The 13,857-nt window shown below is 41.3% G+C and overlaps 1 protein-coding gene across 3 annotated transcripts in view; it reads left to right on the forward strand.

Annotated features, from left to right (window-relative positions):
* LOC125456993 (HMG box transcription factor BBX) overlaps window positions 1–13,857 on the forward strand; it is a 204,915-nt gene that overhangs the window by 124,080 nt on the left and 66,978 nt on the right. For 2 of the 3 annotated variants that reach the window (XM_059650266.1, XM_048540664.2), the window contains exon 1: window positions 13,359–13,726. In XM_059650266.1, the coding sequence (XP_059506249.1) occupies window positions 13,550–13,726 (177 nt within the window). In that variant the 5' untranslated portion in view covers window positions 13,359–13,549. Of the gene's footprint in view, window positions 1–13,358; window positions 13,727–13,857 lie in introns of those variants that run through there. The other variant, XM_048540663.2, reaches the window with a different exon arrangement.

Raw genomic sequence — 13,857 nt, forward strand, 5'->3', positions numbered from 1 at the left:
AATTCTTGTGTTAAAATAAATCATTGTTTGCTATTTTAGTCTGTCTGTTGACATAAACATTATCATTACCGGCTAGTGTTCAATGACTGATTTTATGACCTTCCATTGTCACAGCAGAGTGACATTTCAGATTAATTGACAATTGAATGGTTATAGACATTTTAAAATGGGGCCAGGAATGTTGCTTGATTTGTAAGGGATTATGCATTTGGATTAAAATCTTACAAGCGATTTTGTGGTGAAGGTAAGTAAATGTAGTGAGTGGATTTTTATGAATGAGATTTTTTTTAGAAAAAACTTGTAATAGACACCTTTTGAATTGTTTTACGAATTCATCTAGGTATGATGTCTGTCCGTGGTGAATACAGGGTGAGTTGGCATTGTACTTGCACGGGAAAATGGTGTTGGTGAAGGGCAGAGGTTGATATGACTTGGAACGGAGTTGGCGTAGCACCGATGGGGTGGGCAAAGGACATCATTTGGGTAGGATTTGGGCTAGCGTGTTTTATTTTAAAGATGGTGCACAGGGCACAAGTAGTGAAGTGGGATGAATATCCACTTGTGATGGAGGGTGATGTAAAAAATCCTAATGAAGCAGTTTTCTTTGTCCTGAATTATATTGAGCTTCTTGAATGTTATTGGAGGGATGCTCATTCAAGCAATTAGAGTGTATTGCATTTGATTTCTGAGAGTAAACCATGAAGACAGTAAACCAGCCAGGAACATAAAAATTGTTAGAAGGTTTAACTACTTTTTATAAAGATGTAATGTAGATGTTGGTTTATTAGAAGCAGAGAAAGGAGAAATTATCATGGAGAATGAAGAAATGGCAGAGATAGTGAACAAATATTTTGGCTCTAGCCTTCACTGTAGAAGACACAAGGTCACATACCAGAAACTAAGTCAGGACCTATAAAGAGAGAGGAAATTAAAGTACAAATGGAATCCCAATGGCACTTAGGACCTATAACTAGACAATCTAAGTCATTTGTTGATCACCTTAGAAAGCAGATTGGTTCCAATTTTTTTCTATTATAGTAGTTGCGTACATGGGTGTTAACCTGCAGAGAAAGTGTTACTCTATCCCTTCCCTCTGCTGTCTGTTGGCTAAGGTGGGGAGTGAGCACTTTGGTCAAGGAACAAACCTAAAGCATCCATGCTTTCTGGGCCCCTTGGAGAATGTGTAAATGGTCAGGAACATAAAGGGAACTGATCTCCTTTGTAGATAAACTCCTATGTAAAGCGCTCGTAAAGTAAAGAGTTTTTTTTTGTTTTCGAGCCAACATATAAGAATGCACGCACAGGCTCTCCCACTTGACTGTCAGAACATTGGCATAAGATTTCTGAAAATTCCGCAGATACTGTATAACACTATTCACACTGTTTCTCTGAGCTTCTGCTCTTCCATCAGATTTTAGGAGAGAACCCACGTAAATATCCGTTTACAACAAAAACTGATTGATTGTTCCAACAACAGGTACACATGCTGCTTTTGCAATTTGCAGTCAGTCATGGTGCAGTATTTGCACAAGTGATTTGACTCACATTGTAATTGTAAAAGCCGCTGCAACAATTAGTAAAAAGAGCTAAATGCAATTTTACAACTGCTGCTCCATTCTCACCCTATTAAGTTAAAATTATCACCATGTTTACCTTGACTGAAATCTTTAAATTCAACTTGAAATTGTCCCTAAGGCATAGGTGTACGTTTCTGACCTAGATGGAGATTTTTATGGGGCATTAAGTTATAAGGGAAGTCCTGCATTATAAGCAAGTTTGCAGTAAAGGCAAAGTCGATATGTTTTAGAGAACCCACACGGCTGCTGTCTCATTAGAGAGAGAGGGACAGCTGGTGGTGATGGTTCCACCTGAAGATCGCCTAACAGGCAAGGAGTGAGGGTGAGAAAGTGGGACCGCCATAGTGAACTCTGTAGGTGAGATAACAAGGTGTGGAGCTGGATGACAACAGCAGGCCAAGCAGCATCAGAGGAGCAGGAAAGCTGACATTTCGGGCCTAGACCCTTCATCAGAACGTCAGCTTTCGTGCTCTTAAGATGCTGCTTGGCCTGCTGTGTTCATCCAGCTTCCACCTTGTTATCTCAGATTTTCCAGCATCTGCAGTTCCTATTATCTCTGCTGTAAGTGTTTCGTTGCAGGGTAAGTCAGATCATGCAGCCAAGCGAGCTAAACAAAGCCAAGTTGTCGGCTATTGATCTGCATTGTATTAGACTTCCACTGTAATATTATCAAAAAGGTAGCTGGAAAATCTTAAATCCAACAAATGCTGAGGGCCTTAGTGGCCTACGTCTTGAGTTCGCAACAAGATTGCTGCCCAGGAATTGGAGGGGCTGGTTGTGATTTTCCGTACTTTGGCACTGTGGCTGAGTAGCTCGCATTGAGCCTCACAGCACCAGGGACCTGGGTTAGATTCTATCCTCGGGTGTGTGACTGTGTAGAGTTTGTACATTCTCCCTGTGTCTGTGTGGGTGTCTTCCAGGTGCTCTGGTTTCCTCTCAATCCAAAAATATGCAGGTTAGATGGATTGGCCATGGGAAATGCAGGGTTACAGGGATAGTGTAGGGGGTGGGTGTGGTTGGGATGCTCTTTGGAGGGTCAGTATTGACTCAATAGGCCAAATGGCCTGTTTCCACACTGTAGGGAGCCTATGATCCCAGCAGATCCGAGTTAACGAATGTAACACGACTAAAGGAAAGAATTTGCAGTCCAGTAGACTGTCATCTGTTGTTGGGCAAATGCTGCAATTTATTATGACAGTCTCAACAATGAGTTTAGAAAATCAGTAATATGATCAAACAAAGTTAACATTGTTACACAAAGGAAATCGTGTTTGACAACTTAATTAGGTTTCGAATTTGTAACCAGTACAGCAGATAAACTAGTAACGGTAGATTTAGTATATCTAGGTCTACAAAAAATATTTGATAAGTTGCCACGTAAAAGGTTATATGAGCCCTTATGCTGCATATTAATTGAGGCTAATATGAGATAGAGGATTGGTTAATACACAGGAAGCAGAGTAAGGAGATATGGGGCAATTTCAAGTTGCTAGGATGTGTTGAATGGAGTGCCACCAGGATAAATGCTGCAGCCTTAGCTGCGTTTATAATCTATATAAATGCTTTTGAAGAATGAGAGTACTAAATCTAAGTTTGCTGTCTGCTGGTATCAACCTCATTGAGCTTTTTTCCAGTCTGAAAATTAACTTGTACCCTGATGTCTATCACCAGTATTACTTCTGTGCGGCTCTAAGATTCTGTGCACTGTGATCACTATTGGCACGCTGATTGTGGCATTGACCTCCTGTTCTGAAAGTTGATGCTATGCGCGAAACTTGAAGCCTTGTGCAACCAGATGAAAAATCAGGGGAAACAGCCTTTCACTCAGCAAATTTACAGATTGAGCAAGAGAGTTTTTAAAGGACAAAAAGGCACCCTTAGACCTGTTGTATCCGCACTGGCCACCAAAGTTCTTCTTTTCTGATCCGATTTTATCACTCTTTGTCAGTAGCTTTGATTGTTATGGCACTTCATGTGGTCAAGTAAATAGTTCTTGTGGGTTTCTGCTTCTACCACCATTTAGGCAGCGAGTTCCAGACACCCATCACCCTCTGCTTGAAAAAATTCTCAAATCCTTTCTAAACCCTCCTATTCCTTACCTTCAAATTGGTCAACCTGATTATTGACCTGTCTGTTCAGGAAGCAGTCTTTCCCCTATCAATGTCCCTCAGAACTTTGAACACCTCATTACCTCCCCCATCTGCCTTCCCTCCAAAAGCAAACCAGCCTGCCTACACAATCTTCATTCCAGCATAGCTGACAGTCCGGTGAATCTCCACTGCCCCCTCTTTAGTGCAGTCACATCCTTCCTTTAGTGTGGCGACTACGACTGCACACGCTACTCCAGCTGTAAGCTGACGAACATCTATGCTGCTTCAGTTTTGTTTTTGTATCTTTCCCATGATTTTGGTGGCCATAGATCTCGTGGACCATAGGGTTGCTGTCTCGTCAGGCAAGGGGAGAGGCTGTGAAAGCAGGACCTTGATGGCAACCTCGTCCACTGTAGGAAATGAACTTAAACTGTTTGCATTATTCTGCATTGCAAGTCAGCTGTCCAGCCAAGTGAGCTAACTGACATCCTTCCTGTGGAATACACTCAGTCGTGTAAGAACGTCTTGTGGAGCTAGATGAACAAAACGGTCTAGGCCCGAAACGTCAGCTTTTGTGCTCCTGAGATGCTGCTTGGCCTGCCGTGTTCATCCAGCTTCACACTTTATTATCTCGGATTCTCCAGCATCTGCAGTTCCCGTTATCTCTGTGTAAGAACATCTTTATTGTTTAATTCTAATAGGTAGCCTGCCTATTTCAAGAGATTGCTGATGTGAAATTAAAGCAGCATTATGCTTAGGAAGGCCTTTTGGAATTGGTTAACCTTTCCATGGCTTTTTCCGGGGTGGTCAAGAGAATTGACATTTTTATCATGAGTAGGGATGGAGTTGAAGAACTTCACTCACAGCTAGAGGGTGCTGCAGTCACAATTTTGTACTGTTTACATAATCAAGCCAGCCTTTAGAGAGAGCTCCAATGTCACTGCCAACTATTAACATCAGGTCACTGTGCAGGATGTTGCAGTATTAGGGATCTCTGGAATAAATCCACATCCCCTTGAACCAGAATTATCACTTTGATTCAAGTTTGCACCCAAAATCTGAAATCAATGTTTTCAATTGTAATGCAGTAAAGAAACTAACATTCTCCGTAGCATGAAACTTTTTGCCTCTATTTTAAAATTTGTACTTTTGCTCTTCACGTAGTCTCCATTTTCCTCACCTTACAGGACACTTGTGTGGATCTACACGTGCAAAATTAAATCTGTGTTTCTGGACACCTGACCCTATAGTCCTGTTCACAGTGCCAAATGTTATACTCTGAATTTTCGGGATGAGATGAGGCTGTGCTTTCAACAATGAAAATCCTTCTATAAATGGAGCAGATGCTTCAGTAAGACTAATTTCAGTATTTTTAACCAGCACAATGGCAGACATCCACTTAAATTTGACTACTGGACTGCCTTTATATAATCCATATAGATTTTATGCTAGTGGTGAAGCAATTAATTTTAGTGTACTTTTAAATAACAAATGGTTCCTTTCAGGCAGAAACAATACGCCTTTAAAGCTCTGCTGTATTAAAATATGCATTCCAGTTGATCTGGAGAAGGGTCTCGGCCCGAAACGTCAGTTTTACCACTCCTCTGATGCTGCCTGGCCTGCTGTCTTCATCCAGCTCCACACCTTGTTATCTCTGACTGTAGATAACCCTGTGTGTTCCATGCATCAAGAATGTATGAAACTTAGAGGAAGAGGCAGTCTCTCAATTCAGTGAGACCATTTAATAGACTCAGATGAAACCAAATCCAACCCACCAATTTTGGCCCCATCAGCCTACTCTCAATCGTTAGTGAAGTGATGGAAATGTCAACAATAGTGCTCTCAAACAGCACTTACTTAGCAATAAGCTGCTCACTGACACTCAGTTTGGGTTCTGCTAGGGCTGCTCAGCTCCTGATCTCAATGCAGTCTTAGTCCAAGCATGAAAAAAAAACTGAATTCCAGAGATGAGTGACAATGACTGCCTTTGGCCTCAAGGCCACTTTGATGTCACCCATAACAAATGATTCAGTGGGGATCAGGGGTAAAATTGTCTGCTGGCTAAAATCATAGCTGGTACATAGGTAAATCGTCGTGGTTGTTGGAAATCCGTCATCTCAGCTGCAGGGCATCTCTGCAGGAGTTCCTCAGGATAGACTACTAGGCCCAACCATTTTCTGATGCTTCACCAATGACCTTCCCTCCATCATAAGGTCTGAAGTAGGGATGTTGGCTGATGATTGCAGAGTGTTCAGCACCATTCTGAATGATTCGTAGATTGAAGCAATTAGTGTTGAAGCAATCCATGTTTAAGTGCTGCAAGACTTGGGCACTATCAGGCTTGGGCTGACAAATGGCAAGTAACATCTATGCCAGAAAAGTGTCATGCAGTGACTATCTCTGACAAGAAAGAACTGAACCATCACCACTTGTCAGTTGATGGCGTTACTGAATCCCTGACTGTCAACTGGGTTGCCATTGATAAGAATTTCAACTGCACTAACCATTTAAATGCTGTGGCTACATTAGCAGGGCAGAGGCTAAGAATCTTACATCAAATCACTCACCTCCTGACTTGCCGAAGCTTGCCCACCATCCTCAAGGCATAAGGCAGGAGTGTAATGGATTACTGTCCACTTGCTTCAATGATTGCAGCTCCAAAGTGGTCAGGAAGCTTGACACCATCCAGGACAAATTAACCCACTTGATTAGCACCACATCCACAAACCATTCAGTCCTTCCGCCACTGATGCTCAGTAGCAGCAGTACATACCATCTATAAGAGAGTGCAGAAATTCACCCAGATTCCTCAGACAGCACAAACCCACAACATTACCATCAAGATGGAAAAGAGCGGTAGCTACATGGAAATGTGCGAGTTCCTCTCCAAGCCATTGGATGACTGGCCTTGGAAATATATTTTCATTTCTTCAGTCTCATGGAGAAAAAGACCCTTCAGCCCATTGAGTCTGTGTCAGCCAAACACAACCGCCTAACTCCTCTAATTCCATTTTCCATTGTCCAAAACATTGTATGTCTAGGCATTGCAGCTGCACAGCTAAATACTTCTCAAATATTCTGTCTCTACCACCCTCATAGGCAGTGAGTTCCAGATTCTCACCACCATCTAGGCAAAAAAAACTTTTGTTATGCCCTATTCAAACCTCCTGCCCTCTACCTTAAATGCATGCCCCTGGTCATTGATCCTTCCACCGAGGGGAAGAGTTACTTCCTCTATAGCCTAAACCCCTTGTAATTTTATATATCTCAATCATGTCTCCACATTAGTCTCCTTTGCTCCGAAGAAAACAGTCCCAGTCTATCCACTCTCCCTTCATCACTAAATCTCATTTGTGTGCCCTGTCCAGTACAATCACAATCCTATAATGTGGATTCCAGAGCTGAATGCAATATTCTAGCTGTGACCTAACTAACTCTTTATATGGCTCCAGCATAACCTCTCTGCTCTTAAACTCTATGCTTTGATTTATGAAGTGAAGTGTCCCAAATGCCTTCTGAACCACTTTATCTACCTGTCTGCAACTTCAGGGACTAATGGAAGTGCACACTAAGTACCTCTGATCCTTGGTGCTTTCCAGGCTCCAGCTGTTTATCATGTATTCTGTTGCCTTGTTTATCCTGCTCAAGTATATCATTTCACTCTTATCCAGACTGAAATCTATTTGCCACTGATAAGCCTATCTGACCACCAGGTTTATAATCCTCCTTTAATCTAAGCCTCTTCATTATTTTCCACATCACCAATTTTTGTGTCATCAGCAAGCTTACCAATCAACCTTCCTATGTTTAAGTCTAAACAGTTTATGTGGACCACAAATAACAAGGGCCGCAAAACTGATCCCTGCAGAACTCCACTAGCCTCAGGCTTCCAGTCATTTAAACACCCCTCGCTGGGTCGGAATCCTGGAACTCCCTCCCTAATCGTATTATAGATATTCATCTACGGCATCAAAAAGGCAGCTTGGCACCACCTTCTCTTTGGGCAATAATTGCTGGCCTAGCCAGCGAAGTCCACTTCCCTGTGAGTGACTGAGTGAAAGGAAAGTTACAAATTTGCTGTTTTTTGCAAAATTGGTGTTTAGAAGAATACCTAAGAACTCAGACGTACACTATTTCCAAATTAATTTTTCAAACAAATCCACAGTGAAAAGCAATGAAGTGTAACAGTAAAGGGTCAGGAATTTATACAGAATGTCAGTTGTTTATGTGTGAGCACACTTAATTCTGCCCTGGCTCACTTTATTGTCGTTTCATTAAGGATGGGCTAGTCATAGTGTCCCCTACTGCCTTTCCATCTGAGAACAGACTACTCAGCACAGACTGGGTGGAATGAGGGATTTCCTTGAAGTGTGATTCTGGTAATAATTGGATGAAATTGTTGAGTAATTCCAGAGGTTCTTCATCTATTATATTTTATTATATTATTTTTGCACATATTACTGTTAAATTATATTTATGCACCCAAAATAGTTTTTGGTGCAGTCTGGACAAGTTATGGAGCGCAGGTCTTCAGTGCTGTTGGCCAAATATTCTCAGGGTCCATTTCCTTAGCAGTATCCAGTGTCACCAGCCATTTCTTGATATGATGTAGGGTGAAGGGAATTGGCTGAAGAATTGCATCTATGACCTATAGACCTACTGAGGTAGGCTTGGCAATTTGCTGCCTTGAAACCTGGTGATGGGACTGACAGTACCATGGTATGCACTTAGGAGGGAGTAAATACTTAGGGTAAAGTGCTAATCAAACAGGCTGCTTTCTCCTTGAAAATACAGAGCATCTTGAACGTTTTTGCATTTGTTGAAGAAAATGAAGAATACTCCATTCTAGTTGGTGGAGAAGCTTTAAGAAATCAAGAGATGAATCACTTGCCTCATAATACCAAGCCATGTATGTTTGGTCTAGTTGAACTTTTGGTCAATGGTAAACCCCACCCATCATACCCCTGCTCACAGGACCTGAGAATTTTGATTGTGGGGCATGTGATATTTTCTTTAGTATTAAATAGAGGTTATTTCTTTGGGTGGAGCTGGCCAAAGCCTGGCACAAGTATAACTTTAATGTTACTATTAACTTGACAGCCAACATTGGATGCTACTCGGGTTGGCTGCACGTGGGCATCTGAGGAATTTTGAACGGACTACGACACAGATGGGGTGAGGATCACTGCTGCATCAGCTTCTGGTAGTTAGGCACAGGCTGCTGCTCAGTGCTCCTGCAGTGATGGTCTAAGGCTGGGATGATTACTGTCCAAAAACCAGTAACATCTTCCTTTTGAAGTAGTTTACAACTCAAGCTCCTTGGGAGTTTCCTCAACTCCAATTGACTTCACTTTTACTAAGGCTGCTTGGGTCCATGCAAAAGTTGTCTTGATGTCAAAGATAGTGATCCTAGGCTCGACTCACTTCACCTACATTTGGAGATTTGTAGATGTATGGTATTTCTAGAGATCAAGCTGACCATGAGCAGGCTGTTAGTGACAGTCCTTTTCAATATTTTGCTGATGATTGAGAGTAGGCTGAAAGGGTGACCACTGGCTTGGTTTGGTGCCCTGATATAACTGAGCAGTTTTCCCCATTTGTAAAGTAGGTGGCTGATGTAATAATGCTTCTAGGTACATTATACTAGCTGTATTACTAATACAAAACCAATTTCTACTCTTATCAAGCATTATAGTTGTGATGCCACTTGGTGTTTTTTGCTCTGGTGTGCTTTATTCAGATTGTTGCTTGTTCTACCACTATGTATTCTGGTAGTTTCCTTGATGAAACTTTCCACTTCTTGTTACTGTACTTAGTGCTTCTCTTAAAAGTGGCATTCCATTTGAGGTACAAATGTGCTGTGTTTTCTATTTCTATGTTAGGTGTACCTCTATTAGTATTTGGATGTAGATCATAGAGATAACTGTGGACCGAAGATAATGTGTTCAGCATGCTTTGTAACTGGTGTTTGATCAAGGCAGTCTTCCACTTACTGCCTCAATCCTGCTCTGAACCTACCCTACTTTTCTGGATTGAACCTAATTTCTACATGACACTGCAGTTTACTATATCATTTATCATAGTAGATTATCTTATGTAGTGCCAGTCTAAATAAAAGGTGGTGTCCTCAAGATTTCAATAACCTGTTTCACAAAAGGTTTGCCAAAAGGATAGGAATCGGGTTGCGTTAGCCACGAACTAGCTTTTGTCCTCTGTCAGAGCTGAGAGATGAATCTTCCTGTTCTTGCCCCAGCATGTACTGTTCACTCCTGTCTGTATCTGTGTTGGTGGTACTGCTGTGACAAAGCACAGCATCCCTAGTTCTCTTTAACTAAATGTGGCTGTGTGGGTAAAGGTTCAGTAGCTGTTGTCTACCTTTGCAGGGTTTGTGTTAGCTGGTGCACCAGTTTCAGTGTGAGGAATTGAGTCCCCCAATCCATACTTTGTCCCTATCACTACTGCTTTTGTACAGTATGATGGTGTAAATTCTAACCCAACAGTTCCTAAAATTCTGTGGGCAACATGAGGTGGGATTATATCTGGAGCACTGTGTCTCAGTGTGAATGAATAGGGTAGCTTCAGTGATCGGGAGGCATTTGTGTAATTCGGCGGGATTGTGAACTGTTTTTTTTCTAATTGTTTTTGAGCAATGGGATAAGGACACGATTGTGTCTAATCCAATAGGATAAGGAGAACTTCCATCAAAGATTATGACAGTTAACACCGAAGATCCATAATTCCCACATGCTCACCTGGAGCTGAATTTTCAGTCTGGATTTGAAAACCCAATGAGAGGTTTATTTCTGGATCTCTCTCCTACACCATGTCAGTATCACTAATGCACTGTTATTTTAAAAAGCAAAATCCCTAATTGGACTGGAAGTAAGATTGGGTAGCACTGGGTGCTGCCTGGGGATCAGAACTGACTGTGGAGGCAGCCTTGAATGTGATTATCATTATCTTGCAAATTGGAGTTTCTGAGAAAGTAGAGGTTTGGCAGCCTGATAATGTGGCCAAACCGTCAATCACAAGGATCTATGCTCTAGCAATGACAATTTATGCCGCATTTTAACCAGCTTAACTAAAATGAAAAGTTTTTAATTCAGCAGCAACATCACATTATCTTTCCTGCCTCCAGTCAGTGTGCGCTCATTGGTTGTAGACTAATGTCTCTTCATGCTTGTTTTGCAATTCTCCACCTCATCATCTCCAGGATTTTGACAATCTCTTCCACAAGCTAACTGAATAATTAATTGGAGCCAAGTGGGCTGTGGTTCCCCCCAATTCTAACCAACCCCCAACTGTGATCATTGCAGCTTGTTCCACAGGCATCAGAAGGTTGATAACCAATGTGTGAATAATATTTTTCTAAGCACTCACACCCAAACTTTCCACATAGACATTGAAAATCTAGCACCTAGCGTGCCTCTTTCTCCCTTTCTCCCTGTGGACTTCCCACTTAATACTCTTTTACACTAATTTGCTCAAATCTGATTGTTACTATTCTGCTACTTTTAGTCCTTTCATGCTTTAAACACAGTTCCTGTATCATCTCATTCTTACTGGCTTTATGTCCCTCAGTACATTGAGTCAAAAATCCTTACCCTTCATCACCTTTCCATGCCTTTGTAGCTTACAGTTGTTGGTGCATCTGATGAATGCAGTAATCCTCCTTTTCTGATTTTTGATATGATCCCAGTTGTTATTAATACTGGACACGTCAGATTTTAGAGTGAAATCTGGATTAATCGATCTTAAGTTTTACTTTTGAAATTTGCCTACTGCAATGGTTAGTCACTGAGCACATTGACAAGAGCTTGCCAATGTACTTTTAACAAAAGAACGTCAAAGTTTATTATACACAAAAGGAGAAAAGTGACCTATGTAGGAATTGATAGTGTTATTATAAATATCAAAATAAAAAATTCATCCATTTGCCCTCGAGATATATCTGAGCTTTTGAGATATCTGAATCCCACAGAAGGCATTCCCCGTTTCCACTTTAATGTTCCTTGTTCAGTGGACATGGCTATAATTTTTCTTTTAACTTCTTGCCAAACTTTTGCATTCATTTAATGTGTTTAGTTAATGTTTCTTCAAAGATCCTAAGCAGACTGACGACACAGCTCACAACAGGCTTTCCTTAAACCCATGCATTCAACAGCCTTGTCGAATATCTTCTGTCTGACACCTTGAAAGCATTCTACTTCTGGAGACCTTCGCTTTGAAATAACTCCACAGAGGCCAGTGTCCCATCACCAAGTCACCTATTATTTACACATGGAGATTCCTTGATATCAAGCCAGCTTTTGGAGTGCACGGGATGTCTGACACGCCTGCTCTGTTCCCCAAAGTGAGGAGATTCTGAATCCCTGACTATATATTTATTTGGTTCCCCTACACTAATGTCATCCGGCAATAGTGCTTATCTTCCTCAGCATCTTTGTTATGCAAGTGCAGGTGTGCAATTCAGTTTAAAAAAAAAAACCACGTGTGCAAATAATTTTAATTAAACATACCACCACCAGAAAAATCACCCATGTGACCAAAGAGTCAGTATCAAACAGCCCCTGTAGGGGGACAATCCTTTTCTTATCTGTCAGCCAGGGCTGTGTGATTGGGACTATTAATCTGGTCCAATCAGGGAGCTCCTTCTGTGAGATCCACCTGGCTGACTTCATTACAATCCCTGCGCACTTACTAACTTCAAAACCACTAAGGACTTTTAATCTTCTGCCCTGATTGTTTTGGAAACTGCTGAACTGCATGCTTATGTTATGGTCCTTTTTCTGACTGACTGACTGACCAGTTTCTCTCCCTAAAAGAAACCTACATGCTTATTCACCACCATTTTTCTGTCTTTCAAAAAGAAACATTTTATTCAGTCTGATTTCCTTGGTCATTGCACACCTTATTACTGAACAACAGCCCTTTCCGGTGCTGTCTTCTACTCTTGTTCTGGAAACATTGCTTTCAAAAGCCCTGATAGAAATTGTACAAATTTAAACGCAAGTAAAGTAATTTCCCTGACATCCCTTCTCCATCTGTTGAACTCAGGGGGAAAAAAAACCAAAGCCATGTTTTTTGCTTCCTGACTGATACAACATACATATCAAACTTAAAAATCTACATGGTTCTATGCACTTTAAAAGTCAAATTTCAAGCAATAATGGCGATGTACAATGAACATTCATCACAGCTTCTCTATTATTCCCCTCCTAAGTTATCCACTGTTGGCACAATCTTCAGGCGCCTCAGGGTATCTATCCCTCCATGAACCTCTATGCCACTGAACCACTTAAAGCCTTCTTCCCTAGATGTGGCTTAGTGTCTGCAACTTTATTTCTGTTTCCCACAATCCAGGCTACACTCTCACCCATAAAACCAGGGGCAGCATTTTTTTTGTATTGAGGATGCTCTATGACTGTGTGTTGCTGTTGATTATAGTTAATATTGTTTTTCATATTTTTTAAAAAAATCTAATTTACAAGGTCTGAAATTAATCAAAAAAGTAAAAAGCAGCCAATCAAACAACTATCAATGGTGTGCTTCCAGTAAGCATCCAGCCAAGATGTAAAGACTTGTTTTGTGGCAGGACAATTTCCCCTTTAAGAATCTCTGCAGCGAGCGAGCAGGTGCTGAGACTGCCGCTCCCTTATTCTTGTTACTGGCTGACAGCAGTGCACTAGAGGGAGCTGTTGCTTTCATAGTCTCCCACAAGAATATTATGAATCTTTGTAACAATAAGCTGTATCACAATTGTTCATAATTCTGTAATTTGAAGATTAATATTCATACCTGGGGTTCGATGAATACGCCACCTTGGCTGCGTTATATCAGGACCTCCCGAATTACTAATCATGTGCTGTTTCTATTTGTGTTATGCAGCACAGCACCATGAAAGCCAGCAGCAGAAATAAAGACCACTCAGCAGATGGCGATGGAACTGGGAAAAGACCAAAGCGAAAGTGTCTTCAGTGGCATCCTCTGCTTGCCAAAAAGATGCTGGACTTCTCTGAGGAGGAGGAGGAGGATGAGGAAGATGAAGATATTGACAAGGTAGAAGTGGGAATTGGTATTGTAGACTACGTAATGCTATTTTTAAACTTGGGAACTGATTTGCTTACTCCTGTTCCTGTGTTGATTGACAGTAGTTTAAGGAATTTGACAATGCTTGCAGGCACACAAGC

Source organism: Stegostoma tigrinum, chromosome 12 (assembly GCF_030684315.1).
Source record: "Stegostoma tigrinum isolate sSteTig4 chromosome 12, sSteTig4.hap1, whole genome shotgun sequence".
Lineage (NCBI taxonomy): Eukaryota > Metazoa > Chordata > Chondrichthyes > Orectolobiformes > Stegostomatidae > Stegostoma > Stegostoma tigrinum.